A 20,836-nucleotide genomic window follows, 5' to 3' on the forward strand; every position below is an offset into this window, starting at 1 on the left:
CAAAACACGTCCGACGTCCATAACTGCTTATCCCCGTACCCCTCGTTCCCGCCGTTGAACCCCTCCCCTCGCGCCCAGAGCCTTCAACACCCCCGACATGTAGCGGTGACTTCACGCCGGTGGCCGGGGTGCAATGAGCTGCAGAACACGCCAGACCCCCCCCCCCCCCCCCCCAGGGCGGCCCTGCGTCTGTCCCTTTAACAGCAGGTGTGGATGGGGGGGGTCTGGAATGCCCCCGGCCTCACGCGGCGGCCCTGGGCCCCTAAATATAGCAGAGCGACAGGCCGTCCCCGGCTTGGCCGCGGCACCTCCTCCACTCTGCCAGCAGCTTGTTGTTGTGACCGGCCGGCTCCCGCTCCACACACACCGGCTCCCGGGAACATGAGCGATCACCGCACTGCTTCTCTGCCTCTCTGGTGAGTCTCCGTCTCTGGGTTCTCGCCGTGGTTCAAAGTGTGCCCCGGACAGGAAATGTACTCTATCACGGGCTTCAGCGTGGATCAGGGGGGCACCTCGGTGTGACATCGCGCCCCGGGCCCGTCCAGCAGCGAGGGGAACACTGAACACTGTCTCCAAGTCAACAGCGCGCGGGGTTCCTGGGGGTAACACGGACGCTCCGCGCACAGAACACTCTGTGTTTGCTCAGATAACAAACGAGAGGGTGTTAACCCGATATGCTACGGTGAATTTATAATAATAAATGTTTAAAATGTGTTATGCTCTGCTCTTGGAAGGGTGTGTGTTTTTCGCTTAGTCCTATAAGCTGTGTTTTCACTATGTTTAAGAGTGAGTGAGTGTTGTTCTTATCATCGAGCCCCGCATCTATTGTCCGGTTGTAAACTGATTCCAGAGGTCAAGTAACATGTCGCTCACATCGGTTCTAATTTGAACACCCTAAATCCCCTCTGATCCCGCGCTGAACGCGCCGCGAGCCGCTCATATCTCCCGCTGAACCCCCTCGGCTCAGTTCCTCATCCCCCAGAGCCGCTCATCCGGCGGTAGGTAGTAGTGAATGGACCTATGTAGCGCTTTTCTAACCAGTGGCCACCCAAAGCGCTTTGCAATATTACCCAGCATTCACCCGTTCACACACACATTCACACGCCGGCGGCGGTGTCGACCAGGCAGGGCGACGGCCAGCTCGTCGGGAGCGGTCAGGGTGAGGTGCCTCGCTCAGGGACACCTCGACCCTCGAGGGGATCGAACTAGCGTCCTTCCGGTGACCCGGCGACCGCCACTACCTCCCGAGCCGCCCGCCGCCCCTCTGACCTGCTCTCGACCCCCCTCCCCCCGCAGGTGAACCCACCCCCTCTCTCTCTCGCCATGGTCCGCAACGTGGACGACCTGGACTTCAGCCTGGCGTCGCACGCCCAGAGCATCCTGGAGGGGCTGCGCTCCCTGCGCTCGCAGCCCCGGCTGGTGGACGTGACGCTGGGCGCCGGCGGCCGGGACTTCCCCTGCCACCGCGCCGTGCTCGCCCTCTGCAGCCCCTACTTCCGCTCCATGTTCTCGGGGGACTTTGTGGAGAGCATCGCGGCGCGCGTGGAGCTGCGCGACGTGGAGCCCGACGTGCTGGCCTCGCTGCTGGACTTTGCGTACACGGGCCGGCTGACCATCAACCAGGGCAACGTGGAGGGGCTGGTGCGCACCTCGGACCGCCTGCAGTTCCAGACGGTGCGCGCCGTCTGCGGCCGCTACCTGCAGCACCAGATCGACGCCACCAACTGCCTGGGCATCCTGGAGTTCGGCGAGACGCACGGCTGCCCCGAGGTGGTGGCCAAGGCCTGGGGCTTCCTGCTGGAGAACTTTGAGGCGGTGCAGCGGGGCGAGGAGTTCCCCCTGCTGGGGAAGGAGCGGCTGGCCGCCTGCCTGGCCCACGAGGGCCTGCAGGTGCGCTCGGAGCACGCCCGCGTGGAGGCCGCCCTGGCCTGGGCGCGGCACCAGGAGACCCCCCGGCGGGACCACCTCGCGGAGCTGCTGGGCCTGTCCCGCCTGGCCCTGCTCAGCCCGGAGTACCTCAGGGACCGCCTGCTGACGGACGGCCTGGTCCAGGGGGCCCCCGGGGCCCGCCAGGCCGTGGAGCATGTCCTGCAGGAGGTGAGGGCAGGGGGCGCTAGACCGGGTCAGGACCGGGTCAGACCGGGTCAGACCGGGTCAGGACTTACATGGAGGGGGGGGGGGGGGTGAAGCACTAGGAGGACCTACCTGAGGCAAAGGGCATCTTAGCGGAAAGAGGCTCATGAAAATTAAAGTCATCTGTGAGAAAATCACTTGATTAAAAGTCATAAAATGGCTCAAATTAAAATGGATCAACTTATGTATCAGAAGTTATCTGGGTTAAACTGTTCTGATGATGACGATGGTGGTGATGATGATTGTGATATCGATGTGACATCTGTCTCTAGATGTCCGTGGAGCCCGGGCTGGAGCAGAGGGCCAGCCCCTGCAGTCCCCAGCCCAACCTGCAGGAGGTGCTGTTTGTGATGGGGGGCCGCTCGCTGGACGACGAGGACGAGGACGAGGAGGAGGATGAAGAGAGTGACCCCAGAGTACAGCCGCGGAACTGTGCGTTCTACAACATAAAGACCAGTACGTACCCCCCCCCCCCAGGGTAGGGTCAAAGTAAGGCTGTTGGCCTCTCAGCTAGAAGGGTCTGGGTTCAAACCCCAAAGTCCCAGCCTATAGCTGTGGGCAGGGGTACCTCCTCACTGCCCCTTAACGTCTGTAACCTCACGTCGCGTTGGATGAAGGCTTCTGCCAAATGACCCAATAGTAAGGGTACTTCATAGTGATATATTATGTGGCCCTTGTAGAGTGGAATTAAATGGAGATGGAGCTTTGTTTGTAGAATCTACTGGCCAAACAGAGTCCGGGCGGGGTCGACTGCTGGAGGAGGTGAATGGGGAGGCCGGGCCAAGAACAGCAGTGCTTAATAAACCCTGAAACATTACCCAGAGGAAACCGGCCGGGGACGAAAACATTTACCGACCGCTGTTTGTGCTCGGATCAAACTGTGGCCATGTTCGGTTTCAGAACAAATTCGCCTCAAATTGTATCAAACCAAACTTTATTTATAGAGCCGTTTCCGTGCAAAGTAGCAACAAGCTCAACAAGGGGGAATGCAAGAAGAACAAGAAATGAGTTTCGGAAGAAGAAATGAAGCAGAAAGGAGTTGAACCAAGGTTCAACCAAATGTAGTCACAGTGCCTCTATGGTTCTGATGCTGTCTGTTCTGTATTCTCTCTCCGGCGTTCCACGTTGTAGAACCTCCCCAACCCAATACCTTTATGGTTCTGATGCCGTCTGTTCTATTTTCTTTCCCTCTGTGTTCCACTGTGCAGAAACTCCCCAACCGAATACCTTTATAGTTCTGATGCTCTATGTTCTGAAGCTGTCTGTTCTATGTTCTGAAGCTTTCTGTTCTATGTTCTGATGCTGTCTTTTCTATGTTCCCTCTCTCTGTTCCACATTGCAGAGCAGTGGCACCAGCTCCCCAACTTCCCCAACCCCAACAAGTGGGGCTACTCCTTGGTCTCCCTCAGCAATGACGTCTATGTCACAGGTCAGCCGGGTTTGTTTTAGCCCTGTCAAAACACTGGCGCTATTATTTTGAAATATTGGAACCCGAGTGGTAAAGTAATGGGGGAAACTATTTTAAACAAGCAGAGTTCACCCGGTGCGGAATGAAGTATGCTTTACACAGATTGCTTGAAACGGCATTCGTAGCATATCTTGCTTTCTTAATGGGACTTTTATCCAAGTCAAACAGTCCTAAGTAAATAGGATCCCTTCAGGATCTGATTGGCCGTCGTGGGAGACACACACAGTGATTGCTCGGAATATTAAGCCCCGCCCACTTGGACTCGGTGACACAATCTCAAGGAAGAGGAAGTTGCTATTTGAGACAGGATATTTATGAGATGATATTCCAATAATAATGATAAGGTACCAGATTAATTTAAAAGTCATAAATGCTTGCGCAAAATAAATGGCCTATTTTGTCACCTCGTCTCCGTAGAAGTGGTGACCATAAACAATAAGACATATGGTGGGTCAAGGGAGGTGTTGAGGTGCTACTGTGTGATCGACAGGCGGGTCGCGGGGGTCCAACACCAACACCTGGTCCACCACGGAGACCTGGAAGTACATGACGCGCCAGGGCCGCTGGGTTACCGTGGCGCCCATGCTCTGCCCGCGGACCAATCACATGTCGGCGACCCTCAACGGGGAGGTCTACGTCATCGGAGGTAAGGGAAGGAGAGAAGATGAGGCGGAGAAAAGGACGATGATGGTGACCTGGAGGTGACTAGACCGTCACAGCGAACATTTAGCCTTTCTAAAGCCACTCATAAGTGAGGCTGAGAACTGTCAAACATGCAGTCAAACCTGGGGGAACTAGAGTTTTAAAAAAAAAAACGACACATTGCAGAGAAGCAATCCAAGTTCCATTAGTCCTGGCCAAATCTTGAGAAGGAATACAGAAGAGGGATCCCTCCTCCCTGTGATGCTTAAGAGGGCAGCAGCTTACATTTTCATTGAGGGCATTTGGCCGACCCTTTTATCCAAAGCGACTTACAATAAGTACATTTGTCAGAAGAGATCAACAATCGATCGCTGTCAGTACAGCAAGGATGTTTAAAGAACCAAGTGCCAAGCACCAACTATTGTTAGTGCTTGGCATAACAATAGTTATCTTTGCTGTGTGCCATTCTCCGCACACAGCAAAGATAAGATGCTACACAATGCTAAGTAGTTTTTAAGTGTAACGTAACTCACAACATAAAGTAAGTGCTAAGGACAGTAGCTGCCTAATGGGGAGAATTATGACGGTAGCACAGCACCCCTCCACGTGGCGCTGCCACGGGGTGACGGGGCTGCTCCACCCACTGCTCTAACACGGAGGTGTCGTCTCTAGGTACGACCCTGAACTACGTGGAGGTGGAGCACTACGACCCCTACAGCGACACCTGGGCGCTCACCTGCCCCGCCCTGCGCTACGTCACCAACTTCACCGCCACCGCTTGCCACGGGAAGCTCTACCTGGTCGGCTCGTGCGCCGTCAAGTACAACGTCCTGACCATGCAGTGCTACAACCCCGTGATCGGTGAGCATCGGCACACGTTACACTGTAGTACAAAGCGATGCGGGGCGAAACGCCGCGGTACAACGCCACGTTATGTAAGGCGCAAAGTGAAATACAGGTGGTTGTGAGGACGTTAACGTTCGGCATTATGTCCTGGCGTGTTGATGGATGTTGATATGTTGTGTTTGTCGTGTCAATGTTTTATGAGGTTGTTATTTTGGGATCTTTGTCATGCATGATTTGTGAGGTTGACGTTTACATTGTGTGTTTGTGAGGACGTTAACATTGTGTGTTTGTGAGGACGTTAACATTGTGTGTCTGTGAGGATGTTAACATTGTGTGTTTGTCATGCACATGGTTTGTGAGGATCTTAACATTGTGTTTGTCATACACATGGTTTCTTAGGACGTTAACATTGTGTGTTTGTCATGCACACGGTTTGTGAGAACGTTAACATAGTGTTTGTCAGACACATGGTTTGTGAGAACGTTAACATAGTGTTTGTCAGACACATGGTTTGTGAGAACGTTAACATAGTGTTTGTCAGACACACGGTTTGGGAGGACGTTAACATTATGTGTTTGTCACACACGGTTTGGGAGGATGTTAACATGGTGTTTATCACACACGGTTTGTGAGGACGTTAACATTATGTGTTTATCACACACGGTTTGTGAGGACATTAGGATCATTGTGTGTTTGTGAGGACGTTAAGGTGATGCTTGGTCCCACAGACAGCTGGAGTGTGGTGTGCTCCCCGTTCATCCCTAAGTACCTGTCGTCTCCCCGCTCCATCACGGCGGACGGCGTCATCTATCTGATCGCTGACAACACCAAGAAGGTTTACACCTACGACCCTGACGCCAACATGTGGCAGAAGGTGGGATTGCCGTTACACACACAGCTAAAATCAACACAACATAGAACTTGATTCAAAATAGTGACGATAAGTTTAACTTTGTCTTGAAATTGCAGTAAAAAAGTTATTGTGATATTTTTGTTTTTATAAAGAAAACTATTTTATATATTTTTAGATCAGATCAAACTATGATTTGTCTGAAAAGCTCTTTATCTTTATCTCAGATTCTTTAGCAAGCCTGAACTGCAAAGATGTTAACATAATATTATTTATAATATATTAATTAAAATGAAAGATAAGTAATATAATCAAATTATTAAACATAATTTCACGATTAGAAAACGTCTTGTCCTTCTCTGAAGATATCTCCCCTCCCCCTCCTCTTCCCCCTCCTCCCCCCTCCTCCTCCCCCTCCCTCCTCCTCCTCCCCCCTCCCTCCTCCTCCCTCCTCTTTCCCCTTTGTCTCCTCCTCCTCCCTCCTCCTCCCTCCCCCTCCTCCCCCCTCCTCCTCCCCCCCCCTCCCTCCTCCTCCCTCCTCTTTCCCCTTTGTCTCCTCCTCCTCCCTCCTCCTCCCCCTCCTCCTCCTCCTCCTTCCCCTCCTCCTCCTCCTCCTCCTCCTCCTTCCCCTCCTCCTCCCTCCCCCTCCTCCTCCTCCTCCTCCTCCTCCTCCTCCCTCTCCTCCCTCCTCCTCCTCCTCCCCCCCCCTCCCCCTCCTCCTCCTCCTCCCTCTCCTCCCTCCTCCTCCTCCTCCTCCTCCTCCTCCTCCCCCTCCCCCCCCCCCCAGGTGCAGTACCTCAACATGCTCCATGAGAACGGGGGCCTGGTGGTGCTGGACGGGGGTCTGGTGGTGACGGGGGGGCACTGGAAGGGCATGGAGGGGGACTACGGGGTGGAGATGGAGGTGTACGACCGGGCAGCCGACTGCTGGCGGGTGGAGGGGACGCTGCCCCGCCTCTGGTTCTACAGCGGCGCCGCCTCCGTCTTCCTGGACCCCGCCCAGTGGCCCGAGGCCTTCCCCATCGACCCCCTCTGAGACCACACCCCCACACACCCGTCCCAGCACCTGGGGGTCAAGGCCCCTCGGGTTGCAGGAGTTCGCTGCTTGTGTTTAAGCTAGGATTGTTTTAGGATGGGTTTTAAAGGTTTCACAAAGGACCTGTTAATCAGACCTGCCTGGTGACTGTCTAGTGAGTAAACCATGTTACTCAATAATAGTTATCACTTAGTGAACTACTGCTAAACACTTAATGACTAGTACTAATCACTTAGTGAACCACTCACTTAATGAACTACCATTTATCACTTAGTGAACTATTGCGTGAACTATTGCTAATCACTTGATGACTACTGCTAATCACTTGGTGAACTACTTGTTATCACTTAGTGAACTACCATTTATCACTTAGTGAACTATTGCTAATCACTTAATGACTACTGCTAATCACTTGGTGAACTACTTGTTATCACTTAGTGAACTACTGCTAATCACTTGGTGAACCACTAGTGCTCAGTGCGGTGCGATGAGCAATCGTTCACCAGGACATGCTGTAAGGGGCAGATGAAGGGTTAAAGGATGTGTTTGAAGCAGATGTATGAAGTGGGAAGAGGATGTGAGTAGTTTGGGTCTCAATGTTCAGACTAAAAGACTTCCATGCCCAACGGCTGGACAGTACTGATCTGGGGTCGGTCTAGGCTAGATCTTCACAAATACAACACAAACACAAATAGAATCACAAACGGTTAACTCTGGGTTCCGTACAGAACTATTTTAATGAAATCAAGTGATTTATTGAGGATAACGAGGGGCGTGTTCTTTTGTGCTCAAGGCTCAAGTCTCGGCTCAAAATTCTGTTTTTAAAGGTACATTCTCTTGAGCCAATTAGATTGTTTTTTAACTTTAGCCAATGTTGTTTTTTGTGTGCGTTTATAATCAGTAAATCTAACCAGAATCTATCGGGTTAAACTCTGGGTGAGCATTTACACCAGATGTGTCAGTTGTTACCAGCCAGCTGAAATGTGTATCACAGGATTATCAACCTTGAATTTTAATCAGTTAAACTTTAACCAAGAGAATGATGGACGCCTAATAATAACATTCACCCTGTTGACTTTTTTTGTAAAACCTTTGTAGAGAATTAAATGTATTCAAGGCTTTTTTTTACATTGATTATGTGAAGTGTGTGCGTGTGCGTTGTTTCCTAGATGTTTGTAGACTCTAAATGTGTTGCCACTTTGATGCCAGGGCTTTGGTTTTAAAGTTTGTTTATACGTTGTAGGACTGTATTTAATATTAAACAAATTGTACAATATGCCATGTTAATATTAAAAAAGATTCAGAGTTCTCGTTACATCTGTGTGTGGTGTTTAGCATTTGACAGTGTTTTTGTTTAATGATTAAACTTTGAGCCTAGAGCTAAGCGTCAGTCCGCCTCCCTCTGTGTGTTTCTCCATCGCCACGGCGACCGGACAAGCCCAGCATTCCGTTTCCATGGCGACGGCCCGGGCAGCGTCTAGTTTCCATGGTAACCTTGATTGGCGGTTGACCGGAATAGAAGTCTAGACCGGTCTCTGAAGTTACGGTTTTTAAATCAGTGCATCGGGTTAGTTTAGTTACCATCCCAAAACAAGTTAATACTACATGTCATACTAAAGCAGGTCGTTAATCACCGCAGCGATGAGCTTTCCTCACAACTCTTCTCACCATTCGCCCAGACTGGATTCTGTGATTCAGGTAAGATTGTTTTCCCTCGGTCCAGTGGATGTAACAATTGATTAAAAAGTTGAATGTGCAATGCAATTCACGCAAAGTAAACTGATAATAATAATCCAGTAGGAATGCTCAATGCACATCCATGGTGTTTGAATGCGGTTAAATTCACCTAACGTCACTCCTAATTAGTTCATTAGTAATCCGCTGTGCAAATGGAAACTAATATACATTCACATCATGGCAACAGGTAGACCGATTCAATTATTTTGAGGTATTCACTTTGAAAGTTTGGAACAGTTTCGGGAACAACTGGATACTAATAATCCAATAAAACCATCATGACTTGATGCAGTAGGATGAACTGGCGCCACAGCGCTCAGACCAGCTGGGATGAGTGGGGGGTTAATGGTTTGGGATGAATGGTTTGGTTTGGTTTCGGACTGAACTGGTGTGTGCTGCAGAAGTTGGAGTTTTCTATGCTCAACGCGGACGGCTGCCCTGAAGAGGTGAACTATGGACGTGTACTCACTGGGGACAGTGTGGACACGCCCACGCCCACCGCCGTGTGTTCGCGCATGCGCCAGATCGTCACCCGCAGCCTGGCGGAGCCGCCACGTGGTAGGCTACATCATGCTAGCGAGCTAGAACAAAATACTTTGTTCTGACGATTAAGACAGAAACTATTCTGTACAATGTAGTCTAACCTGTCCTGTTTGAACAGTATTCATTGTAGGTTGTAGGCCTACAGTTATTCACGACATCATTGTAGTAGGTGTATACTATATGATCAAATGTATAGAAAGTGTTTAGGCTACATTTAAAATATTCTTCATTACTTTTGATTAATCGGTCGACCAAAATCAGTATTTTTTCGGTCTAGGTTTCTGTATAAAATGTACTAGCTACTTTTATTATTATTTTGTCCAGATTTTCACCCCACTTACATTGGCCTTTGACCCTGAGAGCTATATCTGTCTGTTCCTCCTGGTTCCAGGGGAGCCCTCTGAAGGGGGTCTGACACGGAGAGACCCCCGGTCCCAGCTGGAGGACTGGACCCCCAGTCCCACCTACCGGGACCCCCTTCAGGTAGACCCCAACGCTCTCCTCGTTAGGGAAACACTGCTACAGGACGTTGGTGCTGGTAGTGGATAATGGTTCAGTTCGGGTCTCTTCTTGGAAAACATCTCCCCGAAAGGTTGCTAGTTTGAGCAACCTCGTAGCTGAGTCTGGAGGTGTCCCCGCACACTCACTGAGAGTAAATGTAAATCTTCGACAAAAATGTCAAAAGTTGTTAAACGGGGCGGGCATATTCTCCATAAAATACAAGAAGTTAGCTTCTTCTTGCTAGTTTTCTGTTGGCTGCGCCCCCTGGCTATAGTGAGTGTGACGTGGGTCTCCATAACGTCTGACAACGCCCCAACGAGTGAAATTATTGGACGGGCTCATTACATTACAGGCCTGTTAGCGCCACAGATACCGGATTTAAATCTTTATTTTGTCAGAGTCGGAGTGAACATTTGATTTACAAAAAGTGACGAAAGTGCTTTCAAACTAAATGTCCCACCCCAGGCCCAAGGCTCAGGTAGAGCTCAGAGCCTTCTCGCTCCGCGGCCGTTGGAACCGATGGAACCAAGAACCTTTGGTCTGAGGCCAGGTCACGACCCTTTAGGGCCGGTTGTTAGTAGCAGGAGGAGGAAGGAGGAGGGTGAACCCTCAAACACGAGTGAATCACTTCTATGTTGAGTTCAGACCAGGCCTGTCTCTGTGTGTGTTCCTCCGTGCAGGGCTGGGTGGGGGGGGCAGGAGGTCCAGTGTTCTGGTTGTGATAAATAGTCAATGGCATGCACTCGCTCTATCAATCCAGCTTCAGGGATTTAGTGCTGCTCGTGCAGAAAACCAATAGAAAAGTCCTTAACGGGGATATAACTCAACAGGAGCATGAAGTAAGTTTAGAATCATGACATAACGCATATCACAGTCACACTCATTCATCAGGAAGACTTGGAGAAATAATGTGTGTGTGTTTGTGCGCATACACGTGCTTGTGTTTGTGAACATTTGTGTGTGTGTGAGTGCATACGTGTGTGACTGTGCGTACATATTTGTGTGTTTGTGTGTGTGCATGCGTGCATAAATTTTAAGTGTGTATGAGAGAATTTTTGAATGCACGTGTGGGCGCCCATACATGTATGCATGTGTGTGTGTGTCTATGCGTGCCTACAGGCATGTGTGTGTGTATGTGCGTGCATACGTTTGTGTGTGTATGAGAGATTTTGAATGTGTGTGTAATATGTGTTTGTGTGCGTGCATACAGGTGTGTCTTTATGAGAGTGAGTGAATGCACTTACGTGTGTGTGTGTGTGTGTGTGTGTGTGTGTGTGTGTGTGTGTGTGTGTGTGTGTGTGTGTGTGTGTGTGTGTGTGTGTGTGTGTGTGTGTGTGTGTGTGTGTGTTAGCAATAGTAAAGCCCATGAAGGGGTTCCTTGTGGTCTGGCCCGGACCCCCTGTGCGGCCGTCTCCCCTGACCCCCTTCCCTCCATGGGTGCCCCCCCCCCCCCTGGTGGAGGGAGCCAGGCCTGGGGGGGGGGGGGGGGGGGGCGGAGGCTCCCGTGTCCCCAGGGGCCCGGTGTTTCTGCCGGAGCACAAAGCAGCCGTCTGTGATCCCCAATAAACTCCCGCCTTCTGATTCGCCGCCGCCGCTCGCTCCCACCGCCGCTCTATAAATGTGACTTCATTAGACCTCTCGGGGTATAAATAGCGTGTTTATGTTGTTGATGTTTTGGGAGGTGTGAAAACATACTAAAGCCCCCCCCCACCTCCCCCTCCTCGACCAAAACTTAAGTAAGTGTTGGTAAAAGTGTTGCTAGCGTCTGAATCCCCTAGCGCCCCGCGGCCACTATTAGCAATAGCTAGCACATAAAGTATAAATAGTTTGCACATTCTGACACTTTATTTGAGTTATTTGTCCTTTTTCCACAGAGAACAATGTTGGCTTACGGCTGGCTACTGCAGATAACATCTCAAATGGATCAAAAGTTGACCAGTAAAGAATAGAAGAGTGGCAGCGGGGCACGTTGTATGAACCACACTCAGGAAACCAAGCCGTACATGTTGAGAGGCTGAGGCGTTGCTTAGCTGCTCACGGTGTCGGAGGCGTGCAAGTATCATACTGCTCATGCATGGCAGGGGAACAATGCTGGCAGACCTGCTCCCACAACAAGCTGATAGAGTTCAGAATCAGCCTGGAAAGCCTCTAACGCGTTGGCGATGCTACGCTGCCTCTGCAGTAATCCACGCCCAGCCTGTCTTCCCCACACCGTCTGCCCCGGTGCGTACGCCGGTGTGGACGCGCCCGCGGTACACCGCCGCGTCCTGTCACGGGACGGGCGGGGCTGAGGGCAGCCACCCGGGTCCTGACAGGTCCTGGTGCGCGTGCTGTCAGGACGGAGCTCCGGCAGCTCCCTGATGACTCGGCGCTGCCGTGCGATGCTAATAGCCCCCACGCACCAGCGGCCCGGGGCGGGAAACCCGACCGCGCCGCGGTACGCGCGCCGGGCTGACGTCGACAGACTCGTTTTGTTTTGGTTTCCGGGGGTTTGGGGGGAGGGGGGGGTGTGGGAGCCTTTCGCTGCACGCCTGCTCGTACCCCCGGGGAATCAATCGACACGGCCACTCTCCCGGAACTGTGTTTCCAGAGCTGGGGGTCGCATCTCACCTAGGGGCGTAGGATACACACACTGGGTCGCGGGAGACCCCCGACGTGTACGCTGTATAGATCGGAGTGTTTCTGTGAAAACAAATGGAAGGGTTAAGGGGTTCACTGCTCGCACGGTGAGATGCTCTGTGCTCCGCGGGGACGTCCATCCCGATCACTGACAGATGTTACCGGGGTGAAGCGATGTGGGGAAGCCGAATTTTCCGACCTGATAATGAGGTCACTGGCCGAACATCATGGGGGAACCGGTGTGGAAGACAGTGAAAGGGGATATCTTGTGTGAAAACTAGGGGTTGAAACGAACAGCACCAGTTTTCTCGAAAGGTCACTGGGAATCTCAGCAAGAATGTTCCAAGCCAGTGGCAGTAAAAGTTGTTTCTTTTGGCGTTAGTGTTTGGAGGCGGACACCAGATATGGTTCTGAACTCTCCCTGTTTTGTTCTCTGAAGTCCGTGCCTGATGCAAGCAGCGTCGGCACGCCGACGTTCAGAGAAAGGTCCATCTTGAATGGATTACACGCCGCGGTGGGCAACTCCGGCTCCGGAAAGCAGAAACTCCCCCGCCGTGTTTTCCTCCCAGCCGTGCGCTGAGCTCATCTGATTCCACTCAGGCCTACCTCTGGGTGGACGGTGATTAGTGAACCCAGGCCGGTGACTCATAAATACTGGCACAGACTTTTATTCTCAGAACCGGAGGCTGCCAAGCCTGGCGACACCGTGGCGATCGCCCATTCCTCCCCGTCCCTCACCTGGAACCCGCCGCTAGGCCGGGGGCCCCGGGGGCCCCGGGGGTTAGGGTTAGGGCCAGCGAGGTCCCCCCTGAAAGCCTCTCTGGGGTCCTGCTCCATCACTCAGCACACTCTCCGGTGACCTGGGGTGACCTCGACCCAGCGTGGTGACGGATGGCCCCTGGGGGCCCGAGCGCCGAGCCCCTCTGTGTTTGGTCTGGGGCGCGCCGACGCGCACCTGATCGGAGGGTCGTCACGGCGACACGGTCCTGGAACCGGACAGAGATAGGATCACGGTGAGGGGGGGTCCTGGTGATGGATGGGGCGTAGTGGGGACCCCCCAGGGGTCCGGCACGCAGCACTCTGAGCCCCCGCTCCTACCTGGCTGCTGGGCCGGTGCTGCTCCGTGTTCACCTCCTCGTGGAACCTCCTGTTCACACTGCAGAGGAGCTGGAAGCACACGCAGCCTCTCTCTCTCTCCCTCTCTCTCGCTCTCCCTCTCCCTCTCGCTCTCCCTCTCCCTCTCCCTCTCCCTCTCCCTCTCCCTCTCCCTCTCTCTCTCTCTCTCTCGCTCTCGCTCTCTCTCGCTCTCTCTCTCTCTCTCGCTCTCGCTCTCGCTCTCGCTCTCTCGCTCTCGCTCTCGCTCTCTCTCTTGCTCTCTATTGCCAAAGTAGTTTAAAATGAAGTAAAGGAAAAATATGAATTATCAGTACAGTGCAAAACACTTATGTAAGGGTGAGTTAACCAAACTATTTCCTGGCCCTAGGCCACGGAGTCTTTCCCCATCGCCGCAGAATTGATGGACAGTAAAATAGATGCAAAGTCGAACACGGAGAGGAATACAACACCATGAGAAATAATAGTGTTGCTCTCGGTGGTCCCAGGGTGAAGGCTCCGGCCCCCCCACCCCAGAGAGACACACAGGGGCACGACGTCTGTGTATACATCCCTGTGTTACCTGCTGCTCAGCGTAAACACTCAACCCCTCCAACCGCTCCAGAGGGGGGTTCTGCACAGCGACTTCCAGCCCTGACACGTGTGGTGCATCTCTCGTAGGTCAGGCAGTGCACGGCTGCTGCTGCTGCCAAGCGCCTGTGTTTACTGTCCCAGGGCCTTCTGTGTGTGTGTGTGTGTGTGTGTGTAATACCCCCTGTGTATCACTTACCTCATTAACACATGCTGTGCAGTGTAAATATCAGCCAGCACGGAAATCCACATATCTGAAAAGAGTGCACCGTGAAAAGATGGTAATATGAAGTAACACGCACGCACACGCCTGTGCACGCGCACATGTGAACAAACACAGCCACATGAGCACATACACAAACACGCCTGTGCACAAACATATGCACACACACACACTGACACCGACACAAAGAGTCCCACGTATACACACACACACACACACACACACACACACACACACAGTCATACACACACAGTCATACACACACACACACACACACCGAAACACTTACCCACACACACACACACACACACACACAGTCTCACGTATACACACACACATAGTCATACACACACACATGCACACACGTGCACGCTGCTGTGCGTTTGTTATCCCACGTTGTGTAATCACCCTCAGTGACAATACATAAACAGCTTTCACAATCAGCTGGGCCTCTTTCACATATGCAGCACCCAGGGGGGTGAGGGGGGGGGCGGTGCTCTGGGCAGCTCGCAGGGGACGGAGGGCGGGGGGCTGGGGGGGGATGGACATCCGCTCCAGCTGTGTTTAGGAATCTGACAGATAGTGCACTCCATTAATTCCCTGTATTAACCCTCTGGGCCCGGCAAACGATCCCAGCTGTAACCCTTCACATGCTGCCTGGGCCCACTCCCTCCGCAACCCCAACGGCAGATGGGGGGCGGAGGCTGGTGGGGGGGGGGGGGGGGGGGGCGGAGCCTGGACACACTGGGGGGTGGAGTCAGGACCCGGTGGGGGGTGGAGTATGGACATAGGGGGTGGGGTCAGGACACGTTGGGGGTGGAGCCTGGTGGGGGGCGGAGCCTGGACACTATGGGGGGTGGAGTCTGGCCCTGGTGGGGGCGGAGTCAGGACCCGGTTGGGGGCGGAGTCAGGACCCAGTGGGGGGTGTAGGGGGGTGGAGTAAGAACCTGGTGGGGGGTGGAGTCAGGGCCCGGTGGGGGGTGGAGTCTGGCCCCGGTGGGGGGTGTAGGGGGGTGGAGTCAGAACCTGGTGGGGGGTGGAGTCAGGGCCCGGTGGGGGGTGGAGTCTGGCCCCGGTGGGGGGTGTAGGGGGGTGGAGTCAGAACCTGGTGGATGGTGTAGGGGGTGCATAGGCTTATCCCTGGGGGGTATACCACGAAGCTCGCTGAACATACACAGGCTTTCTTGGGAAAACCTGGCTGGACAGAGCCGCAGCTCGCAATCAGAGTTAAATGGTACCACGAAGCTCACTTTAGATTCAATTAGTTGAACCAGGTTTTCCGCTTTAGGTTCAGTGCGCGTTCACGTGAGAGGGGCGTTTTTTGCGTCATTTTTCTCACCTTTACGATAGATCAAGCAGTCTATATGCGTATAAATGAAAAGATTCTGCATATTGTCTGTAAAATAACTATGCCAAATGCAGAATTGTTTCAATTAATCCAAATAGAATGATAATGATTTAAAAATGCATAAGCAACGTCCATACTGCCTTATTCTATCATTTAGGCCAGGGAATTCACTTTAAATACACCCTATTTAAGAAATGTATCGCATGTTTTCGACCGCTGAGAGGTAGCGGCTGTAGCGTAGTGGATTAGCATAAGACCCCAACGCCAGCGACCGGGGTTCAAATTCGCCGGTCTATCATCATGCATTTTACCCCCATAGATGTGGTGCCAGCACGGCCTTGAGAATATGGGTTCAAGTTCGAAATAAGCACAAAAATATAATTCCATAAGCTTTAGTGAATAAGTATTCCATATGCATGAGAATTAGGACTTTATAGGCTTCACATAAATTCGCGTCACTTGGGAGTCGAACCCCCCGCGCAGATATTCAAGACTGACGCGCTACCTCCACTCTAGCACTCTGTCACTGAGACACAATGCGCAACAGTAATCATTCTCTACATAAGGTCCAAAAGGACGATCAAATAACGAACACCCTCTGATGAGACTCTGTATCTCTCATGAAGAACCCCAATTTCGTTGTTTGCACAATGACAATAAAGTCTGAAATCTGAATATCGTCAGACAATGCCAAGGGATCGGTTCTGTCCCGTAAAACCCTCTGTCCCCGGAGAGAAGTGCGCCGGGGTCCACGGGAACACCCACAAATGGTGACGCCATTGTCAGAGGAGGGGCTAGGAAGCTGCGCACGCCGATTTAAGTAGCCGATCTCCGGCTAGACTAAGCCGAAAAACTGCTCCCGACCAGGTTTGGTTGCGAGCATAAGTCACCATGGTGATACAGCGACGCTAAAAGAGATCGACTTTCGTGGTACAACTAACCCAGGCTTGGAGCTCAACATACCTCGCTAACCCTCTAAGCGAGCTTCGTGGTACCGGGCCCTGGTGTGGTGGCGGGTTGGGGGGTTAAATAAACATCACGTGTGTTTTTAAACTAAACACCAGCATTGCACCACGGACAAGGTCACTATTAGAACACATTAGTCCTGATGCTGATTGGTCGAAATTAGTGGCAGATGACATCACCTGGCACCAATTTGGGCTAATCAGCAGATATCTGCCGGCCAGCCAAGAGGAGGCGGTGGTGGGGTTCGGTGTTTGTTGCTCTTCGACGGACAAGGCCGGCTTTTTGTGTTATTGCCTACAACAATACCAGCGAAACGATGCACTGTGTTTTCCCTATTTCCTCCAATCACAGGCAGGGTCCATCTAGCAAACAGCAGATGGATGCTTACTTATCTGATCCTGACGTTAAGCAGCGTTGTCCAGAAGTAGTTGGACGCCAGCCACGGAGAGTTGTGGCTCGTTTCAACACAGCGGAGAATGCTGAACATCGCTGCGGTCAGCAGAATGGACCGGGACTCCGTGAACCCTGTGCAGATGTGCACTCACTTCTTCCGTGCGAGTCCGCCTTGTTGTCGACTTGTTCCCGGACGTGTGAGCACCCTGTCGGAGGTCGATGACCCCGTGGAGGTCTCTGAGGAGGTGCTCCGGTCCTCTAGGCGGGGCGCGGCGGCCCGACCGCTGGTTCCTGTCGTCGTCGTCGTCGGGGTGGGGCTTCCAGTAAAACATTAAAGCGCAAACACGTCACAGATCAAAGAGGCACATCGTCCACTCCCGCTGCCCGAGCGGCGTCGCTCTGTCACGAGGCGGGAGCGCGGACGGGATAATCAGCGGCGGCTAATTGAGACGGATCGCTGCGTCGGCAACGCCTCGTCAACACGGAGGCCTCGAGGAGCTCCTGGAAAAACAAGAGGGTTGTTGCTCCTCTGGCGCGGGAATCAAAGCCCTTCCACTCCCCTTTGATGTCCTTTGAAATATTTATCTGAAGAGACAATACAAGGAGGGAAACAAATCATAAATACCAGGCAATATAAAAGGCTAATTTGAACCACATTGGTGAGGAGCGCCCGACAGAACGGTGGAGCCGGGCGCAGGCCTCGACACGCAGGGCCGTGCAGGGTGGAGGCCCGGCACCACAACGGCCGCTCCTCCCGGGGACGGCGGCAGTGGCAGGGAATGACCTCAAAGCACTGGGCCCGCTCCGGTGCATTACCCCCCCCCCCCCCCAGAGTGACTTTTTACTGTAAAGCACGTCGTAAAAACAGAAGGGCGTGCAGCACGCACACTCCTGGCTCTGTAAGCCCCCTGAGTTAGGGGCCGATGGACAGGCAGGGGGGCTAGGGCTGGGGGAGGGGGGGGAGGGGGTTGCTCTGGTCACTGTTCCCTCCCTCCCAGTGAACACACGATGGGTGTGCTCACACTCAGCACCGCGTCAACCGCCCAGCGCTGGAGTTGACGGGGTTCAGTGATGTGAGAAGGGGTGGGGGTGGTGGTGAGGGTGGAGATGGAGGTGGGGGCGGGGGGGCGGGGGGCTGTAACGGCGGTCTCCTGGGTGTTTCCTCTGCGGAGCATGGCTAATCCATGGCAGCCCTGGGCTTTACAGCTGACAGGGGAGAGAAACCTTTCTCCTTTCAAAGGCTCTTCCCGCTGGTATGCAGAGCAACGTTAGGGCTTTGGCTCGGCTCCACCGGGGCCCCGAGGACCCGGGTTAGCCACCAGGGCCCGGCCCCTTATGAGCTCCACCCCACACACCTGGTGGAGCTGGGGCAGCAGATAGGGCATCGGGTGCAGCCCTGGCTCTCCTCCTCCTCCTCCCCCTGCGCTGGAATGCTTGGCGCTGGAGGTTTGTCTCCTCGGCGTGACATTCGCCCCGCGGCGCAGGCGTGCGTGTTCCCCCGCTCGCTGCCTCGTTATCTGATCGTGTTCATCTCGTGGAGGAGAAGCCACACACGCCGCCGCGCCCGGGCGGCTCACGCTCTCCAGATGAGACGCCGCGACGTCATCAGAGTCACTTATTGTCTGTCGTACGTCCTGGCACTTACACATAGTACTTGCCGTTGTGTAGCGTCAGCTATCTTTGGTGTGTACGGGGAATGGGTTAACCTAGTGATTGTTAGTGTTTGGTACTTGTTCGATGAACATCCTTACTGTACCGACGGTGATATATCGTTTCTCTTTCTGCTGACAACCGCACTTATTGTAAATCGCTTTGGATAAAAGCTAAATGTAAATCTAAATCAAGAGAAGGCGCCCGGGGACTCTGTCCTTAACTCACGCTGGAGCAACGTTCTGCCCGATGTTCCACGTCTATCCATCTTGTCTCCGGCTTACCTTCAAGCTGTGTTGTTGTACGTTATTAATCCGCTTCCTGGAGCTCTGCTCAAGCGTTGACTGTTTTCCTCCCGGAGCCTCCAGAGTGTGTTGTAGGCTCCAGTGGACGCGTGTGTTTTGGCGCCGTCTGTAAAGCGTGTTAAGAAGTGCTTTGGTTGGTAACATGTTTTATGCGCAGTAATACATGAAATATACATAACCAGTGAGTAACTTCACACACACACACACACACACACACACACACACACACACACACACACACACACACACACACACACACACACACACACACCCTCGTGTGTGCAGAACACAAACACAGCTGTTTCCAGGAGTCCTTTTAAACGCAGCTGCTGTTTGATGTGATTCCACGTCCGTCACCCCCCCCCCGGTCCCCGCGTCCCCTCCACCCCACGCCGGGGAGCGGCCCGCTGGCTGCCCGCAGCCCGGCTCCACGGCCAGCAGGCGCTCACACGCCGCGGCTCGGCGGGGCTCGTGGAGCGCTCTGAGAGGGCCCTGCTCGGGAAGTGGGGCATTGATGGAGGACACGAGGGCCGTTTGGTAGAAGTTGGCCGAGAGCTCTCAGGGTCGTCAAGTAGTGGGCGTGAGATGGAGGTTGTTCAGGGGGAGGGGGGACGGGTGGGGGTGGGGGTGAGATGGAGGTTCAGGGAGAGGGGGCGACGGGTGGGGGTGGGAGTGAGATGGAGGTTCAGGGGGAGGGGGGGACGGGTGGGGGTGGGAGTGAGATGGAGGTTCAGGGGGAGGGGCGACGGGTGGGGGTGGGAGTGAGATGGAGGTTCAGGGGGAGGGGGGGACGGGTGGGGGTGGTGGGGGTGAGATGGAGGTTCAGGGGGAGGGGGCGACGGGTGGGGGTGGGAGTGAGATGGAGGTTCAGGGAGAGGGGGGACGGGTGGGGGTGGTGGGAGTGAGATGGAGGTTCAGGGGGAGGGGCGACGGGGTGGAGGTTTGTTGGTGGTGTATAGTGGGTTACATGGGTGGTGTTGGGCTTCTGCTCCTGGGTGGAGCTTCCTGGGTGGAGGATGGGTGGGTGGTGGGGTTCCTGGGGGTGTGGGGGTGGTTCGAGGCTTGTGGGCTGTGTTTGTTGTGTCGGGTGGGGGTGGTGGATGCTGGGGGGTGGTGTTTAAAGGGTCGTGGTTGGTTGGGTTTGGGTGGTGTATTTGGGTGTTAATTGAGGAAGGGTTGATAGTGGTTTCAGGGATTTGGGTGGTGGATGGGTGATGGTGTTTGGATTTTGATGGTGGCCGGTAAATGGGTGGAGGTAGTGGGTGTTGTTGAGTTGTGTTTTTGTGGGACTTGGGTGGTGGTTCTTTGTGGGTGGTGTTGGAGTGTTCTCCCGCAGCCTGCTGGAGATACACATACATGTGGTTTACATTAGAGAGAGAGAGAGAGAGAGAGAGAGAGAGAGAGAGAGAGAGAGAGAGAGAGAGAGAGAGAGAGAGAGAGAGAGAGAGAGAGAGAGAGAGAGAGAGAGAGAGAGAGAGAGAGAGAGAGAGAGAGAGAGAGTTTCAGATATAGGAGAAGGTGCCGTGTTGCTCAATGATCAGACTCCTTGTTCATCCTCATGTTTACGTTCATTTATTCATGTTCTACAGAGACACACAAACACACACACACACACACACACACACACACACACACACACACACACACACACACACACACACACAGTAATCTCTGCATGGAACAAACACACACACGTAAACATCCTGATTCAAGTATTTCTGTCACTTTGGATAAGCACTCTGCAAACGTCTTCTTGCGATGATTTGAATCGACATTGAAAGTGGTCATAACTGGGCATAATGGGACATCCCATAATATGAAATAGCTGTAGCCTCTCATCTGATACACAAACATGAAAGGCATGACATTTGTATGTTATGTATGTATAAGTAC

At 53.2% G+C, this 20,836-nt stretch overlaps 2 protein-coding genes across 4 annotated transcripts in view; both read left to right on the forward strand.

Annotated features, from left to right (window-relative positions):
* Positions 1–8: 8 nt before the first annotated feature.
* Positions 9–8,284, forward strand: klhl30 (kelch-like family member 30). 3 transcript variants are annotated; one of them, XM_060067244.1, is made up of 8 exons: positions 9–428; positions 1,307–2,097; positions 2,406–2,589; positions 3,476–3,562; positions 4,092–4,247; positions 4,916–5,104; positions 5,818–5,963; positions 6,727–8,284. In XM_060067244.1, exons 2-8 carry the CDS (start codon positions 1,324–1,326, stop codon positions 6,973–6,975), a joined length of 1,785 nt encoding a protein of 594 aa, XP_059923227.1. In that variant the 5' UTR covers positions 9–428; positions 1,307–1,323; the 3' UTR covers positions 6,976–8,284. The 3 variants fall into 3 exon arrangements, with proteins under 3 accessions (XP_059923227.1, XP_059923228.1, XP_059923226.1); XM_060067245.1 differs by having other exon boundaries at positions 9–420; positions 1,297–2,097; XM_060067243.1 differs by having other exon boundaries at positions 9–416; positions 1,297–2,097.
* Positions 8,285–8,364: 80 nt separating this feature from the next.
* The window catches only part of crocc2 (ciliary rootlet coiled-coil, rootletin family member 2), a 55,816-nt gene continuing 43,344 nt past the window's right edge, over positions 8,365–20,836 (forward strand). Inside the window, 3 exon segments of the mRNA XM_060067498.1 lie at positions 8,365–8,673; positions 9,114–9,270; positions 9,647–9,738. Of these exon segments, the coding sequence (XP_059923481.1) occupies positions 8,617–8,673; positions 9,114–9,270; positions 9,647–9,738 (306 nt within the window). The 5' untranslated portion in view covers positions 8,365–8,616.

Source organism: Gadus macrocephalus, chromosome 12 (genome assembly GCF_031168955.1).
Source record: "Gadus macrocephalus chromosome 12, ASM3116895v1".
NCBI lineage: Eukaryota > Metazoa > Chordata > Actinopteri > Gadiformes > Gadidae > Gadus > Gadus macrocephalus.